At 42.8% G+C, this 20,119-nt stretch overlaps 2 protein-coding genes across 4 annotated transcripts in view; both read left to right on the forward strand.

The window, feature by feature from the left end:
• mxd1 (MAX dimerization protein 1) overlaps positions 1-3,750 on the forward strand; it is a 36,402-nt gene extending 32,652 nt beyond the window's left edge. For all 3 annotated transcript variants that reach the window (XM_090191025.1, XM_090191026.1, XM_090191024.1), the window contains one exon: positions 167-3,750. In XM_090191025.1, coding sequence (XP_090047151.1) covers positions 167-366 — 200 coding nt within the window. In that variant the 3' untranslated portion in view covers positions 367-3,750. The remainder of the gene's footprint in view (positions 1-166) is intronic.
• Positions 3,751-8,221: 4,471 nt separating this feature from the next.
• Positions 8,222-18,612, forward strand: neff1 (neuronal intermediate filament family member 1). The gene is made up of 4 exons (XM_021621934.3): positions 8,222-12,500; positions 14,653-14,976; positions 15,229-15,353; positions 15,773-18,612. Exons 1-4 carry the CDS (start codon positions 11,757-11,759, stop codon positions 16,161-16,163), a joined length of 1,584 nt encoding a protein of 527 aa, XP_021477609.2. The 5' UTR covers positions 8,222-11,756; the 3' UTR covers positions 16,164-18,612.
• The last annotated feature ends 1,507 nt before the right edge of the window (positions 18,613-20,119 follow it).

Genomic DNA, 20,119 nt, shown 5'->3' on the forward strand with positions numbered 1-20,119 from the left:
TGTGTTCTTAACTGACTTGCCTAGTTTAAATAAATGTTACATATGAGAAATATGGTGCATCCCACATTGGTAATCCAAGGTAGTTCTGTTGTGGGCACAGTAGAGATTACATTGGAGCTGCCGTGTGTTTTAGGGTGATAGTATTAATCTGTAGTGTGTGTAACAGAGGAGGAGCTGGATGTGGACGTGGAGGGGACTGACTACCTGCTGGGGGATCTGGAGTGGAGCACCAGCAGTGTGAGTGACTCTGACGAGAGGGGAAGCCTGCGCAGCAGCTGCAGTGATGAGGGCTACTCAAGCGCCAGCCTGCGCCTGCAGAACCAGAAAACTCAGGAGAACGCCAAGCATTTGGGCTGTAGCCTATAAGAGCACAGCCCTCAACCTCTGGCCCATGTGCAACGGCGTCCCTCTATCGTCAAGTTAACTCGCGCCCACCAACCAGTCTCTGCCAATCAGACCTCACTCCCAGCAGGACTGGCCTTCTGACAAAGCCCTCTCCTCCAGCTGTATTCCACCTCTCTTTCCCCCTCAGACCTCCAACACCTGAGACACCCATCATCCCATTTCAACTGTCCATCGGCCAACCAAAATGAAAGATCAGTCTCTGGTACTGCCCATTCAGAGCCTCTGGCTCAATAAGATGAGTAGGATTTGGAAGACACTCCTCCGTCCATCCCTTTCTGTGTCCACCACCTCTGTCCCTTCTTGCTCTGCTGTCAGTTTCAGTGTAAGAGCAGAGAGGTGACTTGACTGTTTTCACGTATCCATGCTGTTTCCCCCTTCCAGCTCCCAGCGTCTGAGAACAAAAGACTTCAGCTAGAGAATGTTATTACAACACTACACCTACACCTCACTGCCCCCCCTCCCTTCGACCCCCAGCTCTAGCTTCCATCTCGCCCATATCTCCAATAAGACTGGCCCCCATATCGCCAATAAGACTGGTGGTACAAACAATCGGCGCATGGATGGTATTTAGCACTTAGAGACAGTATAGGAAGGGATTGTCTGGGTCAAAGAGCTGTGGTCATTGTAATCAATATACTGTATGTCTCCTTAAAAGACATTGCAGCTATTGTAGTAATGTTATCAGGTGTAGTCTATTAGAAAGTCTTTATAGTAAATCATTGTCTACCTGCACTGTCTACATGTAAAGTCCTCACTGGGAGTTCTACAACACTAAGCACGGGTGTGATTTGATGTCATCCATGTTCCACAACCACTTCATTATTGCGATCGGCAGCAATACATCCATCCCTCTCTCCTCTACCTGGCTTAGCGGTTGGATAGATACCTCCATGTTTTTGGCTCTTATAATGGGGGGCTATTACATGACGGTGAGATTGTTATGGGGTATCTTTTATCTTCCTCTCTCTGATGACGGTGAGATTGTTATGGGGTATCTTTTATCTTCCTCTCTCTGATGACGGTGAGATTGTTATGGGGGTATCTTTTATCTTCCTCTCGCTGATGGCGGTGGCGTCTAACTCATCTTTTAATGTGATGGTCTGTGTTGCTGCTAGTCATGTCCTGTAGCCAGTGGTAGTCACTTGAATATGTGTTGAAGTTATACAGACAGACAGTAAGTTACCGGTAATTGTTGAAAGTAGACCAGTGGAGAGATTAAAGCACATTCCATGTTCGAGAGAAAGTAGGCCAGATGGAGCATTACCTTCATCCATATTTATGAGGGAGTGTTTTCAGTTTTTAAAGCCAGGAAGGTTCTAGCTATCTGCTTCAGGTTACCCACAAGCAGAACACAACAGATGTGCTGACTTGCTTTGCCTTTGGGTCAGAGCACAGTACAAGCAAGATCAATGTCTTGTGAGTTTGTTCACCTCTGGAAAGAAAAGAGCAGAAAGGCTACTGTACACTAAAGATACTCTCCTCTGCCTTGTCTATATACTTAGATATTGTTTATGCAAAATGTTATGTTTATGTAAATAGTTTACACAGAAAGATCTGTTTATCAAAAAAAAAGGTATTTATATTAGATGTAAATATATAGATATATCTATTTAATTGCTTGTCGCTTTACTAGTTTTTGTTGTGAGGGTTTCAATGTATAGTTGGTTTGCACAGCATAGTCGATCCAGAGCTTTTTAGATCTGTAATTTGTGCCTATAGGCTTTTGTGTCCTTTCAAAATTGGCACGGTGCGCCTAGAATTGAAATTGTTTTATTTGTGGTTGATTATATTTATCTATTTCAAATCTATCCTCTTTGTCAACAGGTAAATAATGCAGAAAAAATATATATTAATATAAAAATGTATTACATTGAAAAGAGGAGCTGGCGTGTGTGTTTGTGCTTTGGCATTGCTGGGATGGTGGGAAGCTACAGTGGGCTTTCTCCCTTTGTGCCTGGGGGCCTTAAACAAAATGGCTTCTCCACCCAAGAGATTATAACACATTGTAGAAAGAGGAGGAATTGGTGGGTTCAATAACCAGGGGATAAGATGGGGAGGTTTGCAGCAGCATTTGAATGTAGTCGACTAGCCTATAATACATCTCCCCCTGCACTGTTGCAGCACAATGCCAAAGGAACCTCAAACTGTGTCACTGCAGAATCTCGTTAGAGCGGGAAGACGGTTGGTACACGCCAAAAAAATCCTTAAAAAATAGGAGTATGATTGTTTCATCTGTTTGTGTGGAATGCTGCACTTCTATGTCATTTTAAAACCCTATCCAAACAGAGAACCATGTAGCCATGCTAGAAGGGGAATGTTGTGAATTGAGTACACGACTCAGACTGGTGCTATGGGGCAGGTGTATGTATGTCTTGTCACTGTCTTCAGAGAGAAAATATAATGGTTTGGGAGAGGGAGGGTTGTTTTTAATGGGAAACACTGTCGCATTTGTATGGATGTTTTTATTGGTTTACTATTAAAAAGGTGAAAAACAGTATCGCTTTTCAAAGAAAACCTAATGTATTATTAAAGCTAAGCATTGTCTGTTATTGGGGAGCCACACACTCCTCTCCTTCCCTCTCTCCCTGTCCATGGCCTGTTTTATACGTCTTCCACGCCTACCTGTGTATGAATGTGTCTTCCATAGAGAAGAGATCCTGATTCATTTCTATGGTGGTTCCCCTCCGTCCTCCACATGCTGTGGGCCAGCCACCATGGTGCAGAGGGAGCCTGAGGGAGCAGACTGGGCTGTGTAGTATAGCTGCAGCTGTCCTCCCTCCCTGTATAACACTCTGTTAACACCCTCGGTGCTTCAGCCTCTGCCTTAAGAGCAGGTGTAGATTCTTAAAAAAGAACAAGAGATCAATGCAGTTGGCTTCCGTGTAGTCCAGTGTAAGTTATATAGGATATCATCCTGGAAATTCTCTTTTTTGTTTTGTTGTGTATATTTGGGTTACATTCGTATGAAGTGGCTTAAGCCTTAAAACAGACAAATGTAAGAGAACCATAGTAAAGTATATATTATACACGTTCATATATAATATAGGTGTAGACATGTTATCACAAAAGGTCATTATTTTCATTGTTAACTGTGTCTCAGGAGTTGCTCTCCCTCTTACACACACACACAGACATACACACGTTGTCATACACACATCAGAACAGACTCTGCCTTTTGAAGGAAGGGTTTATGTCAAACTATAAAAAGGTGGTCCTTTTCTGCACACATTTTTTAGAATTGGGGATTTTAAACATTGTGAAAACAATCTTTGGGAAGTGTGGTGCAGTCATTTCTATTTGCCAGTGATATAAAAGGAATAAAACCATTTGAAAGCCTTGTTTACCACTTGTCCTTGTCTTTGTGTTCATGGCTCATTCTGATTATTTGAAATATGTATTTATTTCTGCTTATGCTGATACAGTGCCTTGCGAAAGTATTCGGCCCCCTTGAACTTTGCGACCTTTTGCCACATTTCAGGCTTCAAACATAAAGATATAAAACTGTATTTTTTGTGAAGAATCAACAACAAGTGGGACACAATCATGAAGTGGAACGAGATTTATTGGATATTTCAAACTTTTTTAACAAATCAAAAACTGAAAAATTGGGCGTGCAAAATGATTCAGCCCCTTTACTTTCAGTGCAGCAAACTCTCTCCAGAAGTTCAGTGAGGATCTCTGAATGATCCAATGTTGACCTAAATGACTAATGATGATAAATACAATCCACCTGTGTGTAATCAAGTCTCCGTATAAATGCACCTGCACTGTGATAGTCTCAGAGGTCCGTTAAAAGCGCAGAGAGCATCATGAAGAACAAGGAACACACCAGGCAGGTCCGAGATACTGTTGTGAAGAAGTTTAAAGCTGGATTTGGATACAAAAATATTTCCCAAGCTTTAAACATCCCAAGGAGCACTGTGCAAGCGATAATATTGAAATGGAAGGAGTATCAGACCACTGCAAATCTACCAAGACCTGGCTGTCCCTCTAAACTTTCAGCTCATACAAGGAGACGACTGATCAGAGATGCAGCCAAGAGGCCCATGATCACTCTGGATGAACTGCAGAGATCTACAGCTGAGGTGGGAGACTCTGTCCATAGGACAACAATCAGTCGTATATTACACAAATCTGGCCTTTATGGAAGAGTGGCAAGAAGAAAACCATTTCTTAAAGATATCCATAAAAAAGTGTAGTTTAAAGTTTGCCACAAGCCACCTGGGAGACACACCAAACATGTGGAAGAAGGTGCTCTGGTCAGATGAAACCAAAATGTAACTTTTTGGTAACAATGCAAAATGTTATGTTTGGCGTAAAAGCAACACAGCTCATCACACTGAACACACCATCCCCACTGTCAAACATGGTGGTGGCAGCATCATGGTTTGGGCCTGCTTTTCTTCAGCAGGGACAGGGAAGATGGTTAAAATTGATGGGAAGATGGATGGAGCCAAATACAGGACCATTCTGGAAGAAAACCTGATGGAGTCTGCAAAAGACCTGAGACTGGGACGGAGATTTGTCTTCCAACAAGACAATGATCCAAAACATAAAGCAAAATCTACAATGGAATGGTTCAAAAATAAACATATCCAGGTGTTAGAATGGCCAAGTCGAAGTCCAGACCTGAATCCAATAGAGAATCTGTGGAAAGAACTGAAAACTGCTGTTCACAAATGCTCTCCATCCAACCTCACTGAGCTCGAGCTGTTTTGCAAGGAGGAATGGGAAAAAATTTCAGTCTCTCGATGTGCAAAACTGATAGAGACATACCCCAAGCGACTTACAGCTGTAATCGCAGCCAAAGGTGGCGCTACAAAGTATTAACTTAAGGGGGCTGAATAATTTTGCACGCCCAATTTTTCAGTTTTTGATTTGTTAAAAATAAAATATCCAATAAATGTCGTTCCACTTCATGATTGTGTCCCACTTGTTGTTGATTCTTCACAAAAAAATACAGTTTTTTATCTTTATGTTTGAAGCCTGAAATGTGGCAAAAGGTCGCAAAGTTCAAGGGGGCCAAATACTTTCGCAAGGCACTGTATGTGGCTGTCTTGCTTACCTTAATTGAATGCACTGACTGTAAGTTGCTCTGGAAAGGGTGTTTGCTAAACGACCGTAATGTCAATCTAATGCAGAACATCCCTATATACTATAGTAGTACAAATCCAAATTGACGATATAGGGGATCTTCAGCTTTGTTTGGAGACCTTGTCAATGTGGAGGAATGCCAGGCGGGAAAACAAAGCTACCATCTTGGGCGGTAATCAAAGCTAGCTCTCTGGCAAGCAGAATAAACAGAAAACATACAGTCCCGAATAACACAGAAATACAATTTCATTATCTTGGCACCTTTGTGACAGTCCATCCTTGTCTGGTTGCCCGCAGAGGGACAGAGATAGAGGAGAGTGCGGTGTGGATATTCTAGTGTGGGTTGCTGTCTAACACTCAAAAGGATTCCAGCAGGCTTCTGACCCTTCCCTGGTGACTGAGATGAGGTATTCTTCCAGTATCTAATTCAGACTGGAATAATATGTCCAGATCAGTCTGTATGAGATGCTATGTGCTTCTAGCCTACTGGCCAAAGGAAATCTGAAGCCGTATTCTGTTCTGAACTAGTGTTTTGATAGACTCCAGCAGGGCAGAAGAGACATTTACTTTTTAAAGTGTTTTGACCTCACCTGTTGGATCCCCAGCACTTTCCTCAAGATATATTCTTAAAGACTCATTACCTCTGTCTACCCTCCCAGGTGGTGGTAGTAGATGGGGTAGGGGAACAACAACTGTCAAGGAAAACCTTGAACATAACACAGACTCAACGCAAAATACATCAATGGACAGTCTGAATGCCATCAGTGACATCACATGGGGCTTAAATGTTTTGCATTGCAGTGCTGTCCCTAAATCCTTTCCCACAACCCTTCTCTACCTGATATAGTACTGTCTTTGTCATTGCTACTGTCTACTTGCGACTATCTACTTGATGACGAGTGTACAAAGGGGGGCTTTATCAATGAGGTCTATTTATTTTTCATGTGTGCATCTATGCCATAATGAGTGTGTTTGTGTGTCGTGTTTACATTCCGTCAGTGGGTTCAGAGACCCATCTCTCTCCCCGTTAATGTCAAATTAGGCAAATCTATCAGTTTATTTCAACCCTGCAGACCCAATTTACCACAACCTTTACCACCACACTGACCACGCACACAGCCATGACATGCAGGCAGCACACACAGACACACACACACACACACACCTCTGCTTGAATGACACATTGAAACAATTACAACACACACCATGCCCTTGGGAAATAAACATTGAGTACACAACATTTATGGGCATGGACTCACCAGGACAGCCACTAAGAGGGTTGGTGCTCAGGCTAGAAAGGAAGGTGGCTTGTGCATAGGAGAAAACATATATAGAGTGTTCAAATCATTGACCACTGCACATGCTTGCTATTGATATTCTACCTAAATGTTTAGAGACTCACATTCACAACAGTCACGCTCTTATTAAAACATAAAAATGGGCATATGAAACACTAACTGAAGCTGTGTTCTAAGTATTCTCTCTCTAATATACATTGCCTAATTTACAGCACAAAATACAGAATTCTGTCTCATAGTGATTACGTGTAGTAGAATACTGTATAATGGAACTGTTAAGAGAGATGGGACGTGACTGATCATCCCATCCCCCAACTGAGACAAAATGGACCTACGGTAGGGGCCGTATTATGAGTGGGCTTGTTGACAGATGGAGCTGATAGTTTGCATGAGGAGGAGGAGGGTCTCAAGGGACCAGAGGGACACAGGATGAAAAAAATATGAACAGAATGGATACTGGCCAGCAACAGACAGTTGGTCTGGGTCTAGCTACTGCAACATATGCACCTGGCAAATCAAAGCACCTGGGATAGGGATGTTTCAAGCAAGCCCTTTGAGTGAAAGCCTAAGCATGGTATCCTATAGACATAGATCAGTAGTGCAGCATTCAAAGGAAATTTCTCTCAAAGTAGTACAGCTTTTCATACAAAGAAGGCATTTATACCAACAGAAAATTAACTGATGCAGACAGCAAAGTGAATGTATGTGAATCAAAAATGTCATTTCTCAATAGATGAAATGAAGAAATGAAAAACCCTCCACATTCACAGCAGTGAGTTGTTTTCAGTATCTCTCTTTCAGTACAACAAAGTTCCATTTAGAGGTTCAGCAACTTGCTGAACTGGAGAAGGGGAAAAGGAGGCCGTATGATACCAGTGTTGGCCTAGAAAGAGGTGACACCTATACCTGTAATTGTCCTGCTTCACACCCAGGCATCTCCTGTCTCTCGGGTCTCAATGGGGCTTTTGTTTCTGCCTGCTGCTGGAGCTGCTAGATATGGCTGGCCTGAGCCAGCAGGTGAAGTGCTGCAGGGTGTGTATAGGTAAGGGTTTGTGGGATGCGTGTATGTCTCACACACTAATGATGAGGTGTTTTGGATAGAGGAGGTGTAGGCTATGATTATGCAAAAGACAATATTGTTTTCTCATGAAGATCTCAGAAAAGAAAGTCTGTCTGGCTGCTGATGGTTTTGGATCAGTGTAGAACTAGAGATGAGAAGGTTAGCACATTGTTTACTTGGCCTGTATCTCTCAAGGCAAAGTGGAGATGTTGAACATTACTGAGCATGTTCTGCCCCCTTGTGGTTAAAATGGGAATCTGGGAAATTAATGGCATTAACTTACTTTACCATTAATACTATTACATCACGGTAAACAAAGCATCTACAGTGTAAATATTTTTCTCTTTTTTCAATGGTATTTTATTTTCTGTTCAGATAATAACCGTAATTTGCTGGTGCAATTTGAATTTGTGGTTCCATTTGTGGCTTGCAAGTTAAGCGTTTCACTGTGCTGTTTTACACCCAGTGGCGATTTTAGCATGTAAATAAATCTTGGGAGGGAATTTTTTTTGAAAAAATTAATGTGGGATGCATGCCAGCAAAGCCACTACACTACACAACGCTAAACAATACAGTAATTGCACTATAACGGTGAGAAACGGTGCCCAAACTGTTAGGGCCTACATAAAGGTGTCCCAACAGCAGAGTCCCAACATCTTACCACTGCTACACCTGGCTATCAGCGGAGCCTTGTCTGGCAGCGAAACAGTTCATTCAGCCTCATTTACTGCCTTTTAAAAAAACATACCTGATATGGCTGACTTGCTTAAACAAATGTGGTTTCTAATGACAATTGAGATGTACAAACTATGGCATAAGGGGACGGAAGCGGATAAGAGGCAATCCGTAAATTTGATTAAGACATTAATGAGCGAGCTAGGGTGGACATGGTCAATATAACTATTTGTTTAGCACTTTTAAAATGTACAGCGACAGAATTCAGAACATGGGCCATTCTTACAGTGTTCTCCCTGTACACCAAGTAAGAACTGTAGTATACATAAATGGAGCATATAAGCAGACAATGAAAGCTCTTACAATATTCTATGATTACATTTCTCTAAAACAGGTCATAGGCTACATGTGCACCACCAAGTCAGAACAGTAGGCGAAATTAATAGGGGTAAATAGACCAAATTATCAGGGTGAGGCACATGGGCTACTAACATCTTACTACACAACATACACTTGGTATTACTTTCTTAGTTATAGTATACATGTCTCTCTGGCATGTTACATCGTTTATGCAGCGGCACACAAATCATTTTTGGACTCACCTTGTTGTGCTGTGCTCACTTGAACAGGAAGGTGGCACGGCGGTCCTTCGTAGGCAAATTGTGTCATCAAAGTCTGGCATTCTCTGTATTTATGGTGCTTTCAAAACAACTGAGAACTCACAAAAAACTAGGTTGAATCATGATGATGTCATTGATCTAGTTCTAGAAAGAGGACGGATTTACAATTCCGAGTTTGATGACCGTTCAAAACGTATTTCCCAAACCACTCATTGTTGAATTTGTGATTTCCAACTTGTTGTGTAATGTTTATGTCCAATGGCCGATGAGCATCGATATATTTTACCTTTAATTTCTATTCATTATTTCTCTTCCTATGACAAGGATAAAAAATGATTTGCCAGTAGATTGTCGACTTGATTCATGTTGATCACTGCTAGCTAAGATTTTGAAAGTATGATGTTGACATGATCAGTCCAGTCATAGCTACTGTACATATGTGATTTGACGTCATTTTATCTGTGGCCAATGACCTTGAGCCTTCTTGGCTGGGCACTTCTAGTGTAACTCTATGGCCGCACCCAAGGGGCTAGAATTATCTAGCTCTACCCTTAGACTTGGCGGTGACATAGTGTCCCCATGAGTGACAGAACACTGAGCCAATCACAACGCAAAGCTCCATATTTTCTGCTGGCTTGCCCCACCACCACCACAGAAAGCACCGAGCTAGGCTGAAACACCTGCATTTTGGAGCTGCCTAACTCAAGAAAACAAAAAAGAGACCATATTTGTATGCAGCTTTATTAACTTAATGATATATATTTTATTTACATTGTTTGCAAACTGATATGTGACACGTATTAATGCCAAAATAACTGGCAAGACAGGCAAGCCTGCCCCACCTGCCTTGAATGACAGGTTGCCACTGTTTACACCTGCTGTATCCTATGCATGTGACAATAAAACTTGACACATATGTAAAGCCTCAGTGACATGGATAAAATGTGATTAGGGAATACCTTGACCATCATGACATGCCCTTGGTCAGACATACCCCAAATTACTATCTGCTGCAATCTTAGAAAAGCATATAGGACTAGATCAAGAGATCAATATCTCATGAATCTTCAAGGGCAAGGCTGACCCATCAACAGTAACATTTACTAAACAGCTAGTTTAGAACGTGTGAAATGTAAATATATTCCTGAATACTTTCAAATGCAAAAGTGATTGTGAATGCATATTCAAAATGTGTTGAATGTTTACTATATGGGGTAATATAGCTATAGGTATAGCTGTTTTCAAAGGTGAGCTTGTAATGTGCATTTGCCTACCACGGCTGTACACGAGTCCAAATGGTCTCAAATCATTATGAGACAATTCCTCGAGTAGACAAAAATACGACTGCAAGGCTTGGTGCCTGATCAAATTACAATTATAGGCTAGACTGCGGCTGTGTACAGAGCATTACGATGCTTGTTCTGATCTACATCTACACTGGTGTTTAGAAGTGCTGATCAAACCGTAGAAAAGCTGCAGTCCCCTGACAGCTCTGGGCGCAGGAGCGCGCGTGGGTGTCCTCCATAGGGGCGTGGTCGGTGTCCTGGATCAGGACCAAGGCCAGCTCCAGCTGCGCGAGGCGAGAGGAGAAGACAGCGCAGCACCACCAATAACGTTCTCTAATATGCTGAATCATCACCCCAAAGCGGTCTGGGACGCTGAAAAATATATGCTGGGCCTATTTCACAGGCTTATGTTTTCAATGAAGGCTAAACTTGTGTATAGGTGTTAGGCTAGTAAGCGACATGCACTGATGTTATTTGAGACGTGCGCATGTGGGGTGATGTAAATTGGCCTTTGTGTCTCTGTGCCTCATCCTGCCTGTACTCAGACACTGCGGTGGTTGGGCGTGAGGGGTGCATGGCTCCAAGCTGCAATACAGCAATCTTGTTTAGACACCCTCACTCCGGACTCTTGGCCCACACTTCACATGCACCGATCCCATGCTGCCTGAACGGTTGCAACCGCAGTGCAAAACTGCAATGACATTGTTTAGTGGGATGGGATAACCTGCACATGTAACTAGTTTCACAAAACGATATACAAAATTGACTAGGATGTGTTAATTAGGCAAATTCTGTGCCATGTTGGCCTCAATATCAGCATATAAGAGTGAAGTCGTGTTTTACTTCTATCACTATATATCATCATTATCATTAGGATATTAGTAGGCCTACTATTGTTGTTAGTATTCTTATTTATTGACCTCATTATTATTTACAGTTTATCCGTCCCCTATATAAGTCGTAGTTTGATGTGCTTTCCTTGACCATACGTCTATACTGTCTTATCTGTACAGCGCGGATTACATTTTTTTCAAGAAAAGAATGAGTTGCCAAAATACAAGGAGCAGCATGAGTGAATTCGTGTTCCCCTGAGAATATATATTTTTGCAGGAGCTTGCAGGTTTCCCTGTCTCTACTGCCGCCGTGCGTCAAATGATGCTGGAGCTCCATCACTATAAAAGCACCTGTCTTGGCCAGACATGAATTGCGTCTCTCTTTCTCTCTCCCACCCACACTCCCACACTCCACACACAATCGCACAAAAGGACTTCGCAAGCAACAAAGGTATAACTAGCATTCCACTTCTCCAACTGCAAACATGAGCTACTCCGGCGACGTCTACTCCAGCAGTTCCTATCGGAAGATATTCGGGGATGCGCCCCGGAACTCCGGCCGCATGACCGTAGGCAGCAGCCCCTCTCGCCTGTCCAGCGGATTCCGCTCCAGCAGCGCAAACCGCAACTATGGCTCCCCATCCATGCTCACATCCTCCGGCTACCGCAAGGTGGGCGCCGGGCGCAACTTCCACTCCTCCATGTCCGACTCTATGGACCTGAACCAGTCCACCGCCGTCACCAACGAGATGAAAATCATCCGCACCAACGAGAAGGAGCAGCTCCAGGGCCTGAATGACCGCTTCGTCTCCTTCATCGAGAAGGTCCACAACCTGGAACAGCAAAACAAGGTGCTGGAAGCAGAGGTGACCATGCTGCGCCAGCGCCACACTGAGCCCTCCCGACTGCACGACCTGTACGAGCAAGAGATCCGCGAGCTGAGGGCGCGCGTCGAGGAACTGACGCACGAGAAGAGCCAGATGCACCTGGACTGCGTGCAGATGAATGAGACGCTGGACCGCGTTAAGCAGAAGCTGGACGAGGAGACGAGGCTCCGCGAGGAGGCGGAGGGCACCCTGATAAGCTACCGCAAGGACGTGGATGATGCCACGATGTCCCGGCTCGAGCTGGAGAAGAAAGTCGAGTCGCTGTTGGATGAGATCGCCTTCCTCAGGAAAGTGCACGAGGAGGAGCTGCAGGAGCTGCAGGCTTCCCTGCAAGCCACACAGGTGGGGACATTACATCACCCCTCATGACCCCCTATCAGATGTCACCCACATCTCCCCATCTCCGCACATATCACACCAAATACACACCAAGGGAAAAGTTAGGCTATGTAGCCTATGAATTGCTGATAACTTTTATGTGACATGGTGATAGCCAGTGCCAAATACCTAATAATGTTCATAGCGTGTTATCAAATGGCTATCTTATCATTCACACTATGGATCCACATTCACTAAGTCAAATAAGGCTGCATTTACACTGGCAACCCAATTCTGACAATTGTTTCTCTAATTGGCCTTTTTGAACAATCAGATCAGCTCTGAAAAAGCGCTGATGTGAAAATATCTAATGTGATTGGTCAAAAGACCAATTACTGGGAAAAAAAATATCAGAATTGGGCTGCCTGTGTAAACGCAGCCTTTGTTCAGTCACAGCACATGCTCTGTCCTTGGTGCTGAAGCCAGTGAACATTGCGCACTGCGATTAGTGGCAGTAAAATGTACGGCACTGCGGTTCTGTGTAAAACAGCACCATGCAGTACTCCCTTCCCTGTCTGCCAATTAATCTGCAGTGCCCCAAACCCAACGCTGGCATAGGACACTAACTATAGAAACTATGAGGGAAGTTTTGTAACTATAAAATATCATTGAAATGGTTTATATGGCTACTGAAAATTGAGTCTGCATAGTGAGAAAGTGATATACATTGTCAAGCGCCAGAGAGTGTGCTAAAAAAAGAGAGAAGGAAAGGGAGAGAGGGAGAGAGGGGGAGGGAGAGAGGGGGAGCATTGGGGTTGATAGCAGTGCTGGCGCTGGCACTGATGATGCAGAGAAATAGTAGCGCAATATCTAGGTGTGGTCGTCCCATCACGCAGGGGGGATACGGGATAGGGCAGGGTCAATTCAGAACATCAGAAAACTCGATACAGATAGATCAGTGCATGCCCTTGTTGCATTTTACCTAGACAATCTCATGATGATCAACTATCACACTTTGTCAATTCATTTGACAGGATTGGGAATTTTTTAAATGTTGTTATATAGGTTACTACTAGCATAGATGTTGTCAACATGGTGTTGACTCATGTTGTCCCACACAAGATTAGTTGGAATAATATAATCATTAAACAAGGTCAGAGTTAAACAGCATTATTGTAGCTTTATACAGTGTCCCAGAAGCCAGTGGCATTTTGGATGCATCATTGGAGAAGCTGATAATACTCTAAAGACTTGAAACAAAACAAAAAAGTATGATGTAGAATTTCATGTCAATCAATGCAGCATAGAATCTTCATCATTGGAAAGAGCATTAATTGTTTGTTTCCTCTATGGGGCTTTTCTTTTGCCATGCAGGACATACAGTATAATTGCCATGTAAGTGATAAACGATTGACAGCACCACCATAGTGGTGCACAGAGCCCTGACTCAGTGCTCGATACATCAGCCCTCGCCATTCTACTTCACTGGATAGATAATCAATTCAAATGTATTCAAATCAAATCAAATTTTATTTGTCACATGTGCTGAATACAACAGGTGTAGATTTTACTGTGAAATTCTTCCTTACGAACCATTTCCCAGCAATGCAGAGTTAAAAAGGAAGAAAAGTTTAGCAAGTAAAAAATAAAATAAAAAGGAAATAGTGACACAATAAAATAACAGTAACGAGGCTATATACAAGGAGAGTACTGGTACCAAGTCAATGTGCAGTGGTACAAGGTAGGTGAGGTAATATGAACAGGTAGATAGGTAGGAAGGTAAGGGTAAACGTGACTGTAAAAGTCACATTAGCACAAGGCTCACAGCTCCCAGGTGTCTACTGCAAGCACATAATGGTCTATGTTGTTTGACAAAGATTTCACATTTTCAATAGTGATTATCAAAACTTTACCTATATTTTGGTTATTTTTAGAAAAACTGGATGTTGCAACTATTTTGGTTTGGATTTATTATGATATTTCACATTTTCATTTGGATTTTTGCAAAAATACTAATATAATAACGAATAATAAAGCAAACATTCTCATATTCAAATCTCCACTGCAACTTAGAGATGTATCTATTCAGCCAGTGAAGCATTCTTTTCCCCCGTGCTAACACCTGGTAATCATTCCCAACCCTTTAACTTACCCCTCTGTCCCTACCTGGTCCCAGGTGTCAGTGGAGATGGATATGAGGGAGGGTAAACCCGACCTGGCCGTGGCCCTGAAGGACATCCGTGCCCAGTACGAGGTCCTGTCAGCCAAGAACCAGAACCAGGCGGAGGAATGGTACCGCTCCAAGTTTGCCAGTGTGAATGAGGCGGCCGCCCGCAACCAGGATCAAGTTAAGCATAGCAGGGAGGAGCTAAATGAGTACCGCAGGCAGGTGCAGGCCCGTACCCTGGAGATCGAGGCCCTCAGGGGCCACAATGAGGCCCTGGAGAGGCAGATGGCTGAGATGGAAGACCGCCACAGCAACGAGATGGGAGAGATGCAGGTACGTGGAGTAGGACAGGGTGAATATTTTTGTATACCACAGTAATTGCTACAGTACAGGCTTTACCCTGTGGATTCTATAGAATCATGTCCTCCTAAGTAACAGGTGCATATCACAGATGGTATGTGTGATGGAATTGTAATTAGACTGTAGCACAACACATGTTAAAAGGTATTAGGTCATGCACATTGTGAGGTAGAATAGTGAGGTTTTTATCATTAGTAATACATCCTGATGTTAATCTGCCTGCAGGAGACCATCCAGCAGCTTGAGTCTGCCCTCCGCAGCACCAAGGGTGAGATGTCCCGTCATTTGCGTGAGTACCAGGACCTGTTGAACGTCAAAATGGCCCTGGACATTGAGATCGCTGCTTACAGGTCAGTCATCACTTGATCTGAGTCTAAAAGTTATGTCTGATAATGTTAAATCAGAAGCATATCATTGATCCAAACCACAGTGCCTTTCCTGTATACTAAACACCTTTTTCACATTTGAATTCCAAGTCAGCAGAGTGACTGACAACATTCACATGACTGCTTTGACAATTATGAATGGTCGGTGTTTGGTACATTTGTAAGCTGACTCCCTCTTTCTCTGATTTAGTCAGTAGTTCAGTCAGCTCAGCAGTCAGCACAATGTTGATGCACCACAGTGTGTCTTGGAAAGATTTATGAACATCTTTTCCCCCTTTAAAAAAATGTGAATACTTAGTCAGCACACCAGTGGAATTTGACACGTGTAAACTGACTCTCTCTTCCTCAACCTCTCTATGTCTCCATCTCCATCCCCTCTTCAGGAAGCTGCTGGAAGGTGAAGAATGCCGTCTGAGTACAGTGGGCGGAAATATCCTGCAGTCAGGCTACTCTGGCTTCTCCTATTCGTCCGGCCGCTCCTACGCCCTGGGTTCCTCTGCCCCCTACAGGATGAGGGGATCCAAGCCTGAGGAACCAGAGGAGGAGGAGGATGAGGAAGAGAAGGAGGAAGAGGAAGAGGAGAATGAGGAGGAAGGAGAGGAAGGAGAGGAGGGAGATGAGAATGCAGAGGAGAATGGAAACGGTGATGAGGAGGAAGAGGAGGAAGAGGAGGAGGAAGATCAGAAGAAGAAAGATGAGAAGAATGTCAAGGATGAGAAGGATGAGAAGAAGGGAGAGAAGGGAAGTGCTCCCAGCAAGAGCACCAAGAGCTAAACTGCTTGTGTCATCGATCATCAATGCCTTTCGCACTACTACAGTCCACTCATTCACTCATATGGATCTTATCCCTTCCCCGTCACCTCATCTCTGTTTCACAAGGACACACACAGAAACACACAGACACACAGACACACTTACCGTACTCACGCCAGATGCCTCACACACATGTACCTTCTCCTCTGTTTCTCTGGGTCTCAACAATCAGCTGTGTGGTGGAAAACAGAAATACACATCACAGAGAGGAACATACTGTTGGTGTATTACCCTGACAGAAGATAAACCTGTAGCTAGATTTCCTGAATAGGGTGCTCGGGATCCTATGTCACAGTTTTACACCATAGATGATGGTTATCACAGAACAGAGAGCAGAGAGAAGGTGCTCAACATTACGGTAGTAAGCCAGTCAGTCAGTCAGTCAGTCAGTCAGTCAGTAAGAGAATGCCTTAAAGCAAGTATGATGTCATATTAAGAAGTCAGGAATAATATTGCCCAGTAACGTCCTGTCTTTATGTGCCATTAATTAATGATATGAAATGTGGTGAAGAGCTGTTGTAATCTTGAAAGTATTAATAGGATCCTGGTAGTAACACAGACTACTATATGCACAGAGGTCTGGAGCATAAAACTTGATCAACTTTTACCAGTCCAACTTTTAAAGGTGCTTTTGATTTCGACAAAGAAAAGTTGCAAATGTCTAGAGAAATTCATTGTAGAAAATGCTTTGTAAACCTTTTCATGAATGTTAGTGTATAATATTGGGGACACAGAAATCCAGATAATTCCAGTAGGTGCAATAATGTATTTTGAGCTGCAGACACAAACTGGCACACTGAATGCTCCTCACTCCTCTTTTTTTCATTCACATGTGAAATATATAGAATGTTCAGTCCATTGACCCACTTTCTTTTCATCGCCAGAAAACTAAACATTTCACCATTAACCTTCCCCCCTCTCTCTGTCACTGCGACGGTCAGAGCTCTGCGAAATGACATCATAACTTTTATTTGGGAGGTTTCTATTTTCAAAGGTAGGCGATAAGTGCATTGTGCAGTGATTCTTCTGTTTTCAGAAGGGCACCTTTCAGGAATGAAAAATGTAGAGTTTTAAAATGCTACTATCTTTCACATTATACCCTTATATTTGATCTAGAAATACCCCCTCTTGATTGATTCATTTGTCACTGAATGGATATGCCCTGCCCTGCCCTGCCCTCCAAGTAAGATAACTCACTCCAAACCTGAGGTAAATATCTTTCCTAGGCCCTTCCTTTCCCACAGACTCGTGTTTGTTTACTGGGGGAGTGTGTGTTGTTTGCATCCCAAATGGCACCCTATTCCCTATATTGTGCACTACTTTTGATCATGGCCCATACGGCGCTGGCCAAAAGTAATGCATTACATAGGGAATAGGATGCCATTTGAGACACCACCTGTGGGCCCTTTTAGCAGTGTGCTCTGTTCCAGACAGTGAAGAGGCCTGTGGCTGCTCTAACAGGACAGCTGGGGGTGACAGTGAGTGACAGACAGCCCTCCACTCTGACTGCAGAACCAGTTGGCAGCCGGTCAAGACGCCACTGGAGTCATGATTGGTCACATGGTGCAGAGCCACAGATAAGGGCTATTATCACAATATACCCCCTACCACCACCACCACTGCAGTCTGAGATGGACAGCAACAGTATGTATACCCCAGGCAGACATGTCCTAGCTGCAGGAGAGGAACCATAATAGCATATTGTAAGTTAGCTCTGATATGACTGGTGCCAAGCTATCCATATCAGGACTATCTGTGGGTCAGGGTACAGTGACTATGTGGGTTGATATGTAAGGCTTAAAGAATAGGTGTAAATGTTAAAGACAGAGACATGTATGGTGTACAGGGATAAAATGAATAGTGTTGCAGGAAGTGTGTTCAGGGAAAGAATAATAAATGGGAAAATACAAATGGATGGAGAGCACAGGGATTTTTTTTGTAAGAATTCGGCCAATGTACTTTAGAATCCTATACAGCAGTAAAATGACCTGTCCTCTCCAACATTTTTGTAAACTTACCGTGGACAAATGTATAGGTTGACAGAATGTTAAATGTTCTTTGTTGAGACTGCCGCACACTGTGGAAGGCCTTCCTTAACTGTTCGAGATGTCACTCTTTTTTCCTTTCTTTGAGAAATGAATCAATCGACAAGCATTGACTGCATGGCCTGATTCTTGGAGCATTAAAACTGGGCATGGGATAGATTTCGCTTGTTGAGTGTAAAAAAAAAAAGAAATTGCCTTAACCATGATCAAAACAATAAAAATAGTTTTCACTTGCATTTCACATGTTTCCGAGGTGGTTCAGGAGCGTTGACCGTTCATTCTGCTATACTACTGTGACTGTATGTGCTGCTATCTCATACAGTGGTATTCCTCCCAAAGCCAAATAAAGCCATTTATTAACCAAACACTTACAACCATCGGCAGTGTCTTCAATAATATCATATCATCAAAACCATTCGACATAAGCTACATTTTATGACTGGGCGCAGGTTTAGAGCGAGAAGGACAAACCGAAAAACAATGCTATAATATTTGAAGCATTTTGCATTGAAAATGCATACAGTACACAATACAAATGTTAAAGATAGAATACTTAATTGGAACACTAAGAAAGTGATCACCCGCCTCAGTTTTAGTAAAAATGCTGAGGGATGGGCCTAGAGAAATATAATCCCTTTCAAATTCATATACAGAGCTATAGATACAAGGACTGACCGTCATGATATCAACATTATAGTTTTAACCATGTTTTGTGGTTATATAGTGTGTGTTTACGTTTACTTTGATTACAAACATTGGAATAAAACAAGTTTATATTTTGGGGTCTGGTATGGTACGACAGTGGAACTAATAAGCTCATGAGGCATTTATAAGTTATATTCTTCAAGAATCATTCATTTAAAGTAAAAATAATGGATGTATCACTATGCAGGAGGATTACAATGGAAGAAGACACACACACACAAACATAGCAAGACAGAGCATAGTATCTAGACAGATTTATTGAAAAGAGAGGAATGTGATCAATCCCTTTCTGCGATGTGTGGCTGTGCCGTGGTGGAGCCGTCCTTGATTTGTTTGGTGGCCTTGCGGTTCCGCACGATGCGGGGAGATATGCCGTCAGCAGATTTGTTGTTCTGGAGATGCAGACATAATTGAACTGCATCTTTTTCTCAGTGCACTCCCGAGACCTGCTGCGATAAGTTCGGAAATCTTGGCCTCAGCAACCACCTCCTTCCATCCATGTTGATGGCCAAATAATGACATTTCCACTAGAAACTGAATTAGAAGATGGTTACTGGCAGGTAGACAGTTCTCTGACCTTGCCACTGCTTATCCCTTTATCTCCAGTACGGTCAACTGAGACTTTGGGAAAGGGTCAGGAACCTAATTATATAACATAGCCTACTATTACTGTTATGTATGTATACATTATATTAAGATAATGAGTTTACCCAGACATCTAGCTAATCAGTGAAAAAAATCCTTTGTGATAAGGATAAGTATTACGTAATTCATTAGCACATGTGGCAGAGGAAGCTGATTGTATCTAGGCAAAGTTACCAAGTTATCAGTCTTTCAGTCTGGGCCTCACGGCAGTTTTATCCAATGATCAGTGCTGTGTTTTGGCTTCTCAAAGGGTCCAAGGGATTTATTCAGTTGTCAATAGCAACATAGTGCTGATTAAGAAAAAAAGGAAATTGTCAAATTGAGGGTACAATTACTCAATTATTCTTTGTGTCATTGACACTCACTATCTCTCCCCTTTCTCTAAATCTGTCTCATCCTGCTTTTTCTGTACAAGAAGAGTTTTCACTCATCCACCATTCAGCAGCTCCCCTTTCACACCCTCTTCTCAGCTTTTCTCTTGCTCTCTGTCTGTCTGTCTGTCTGTCTGTCTCTCTCTCTCTC

The sequence above is a fragment of the Oncorhynchus mykiss genome, chromosome 11 (genome assembly GCF_057628025.1).
Source record: "Oncorhynchus mykiss isolate SJ-2025 chromosome 11, ASM5762802v1, whole genome shotgun sequence".
NCBI lineage: Eukaryota > Metazoa > Chordata > Actinopteri > Salmoniformes > Salmonidae > Oncorhynchus > Oncorhynchus mykiss.

Excerpts from the sequence above, each read along its gene's own strand:
- neff1 (XM_021621934.3), top strand. The coding sequence starts at position 11,757 with ATGAGCTACTCCGGCGACGTCTACTCCAGCAGTTCCTATCGGAAGATA. Across the intron at positions 12,501-14,652 it reads CTTCCCTGCAAGCCACACAG|GTGTCAGTGGAGATGGATAT; the intron begins GTGGGGACATTA and ends ACCTGGTCCCAG. Across the intron at positions 14,977-15,228 it reads ACGAGATGGGAGAGATGCAG|GAGACCATCCAGCAGCTTGA; the intron begins GTACGTGGAGTA and ends ATCTGCCTGCAG.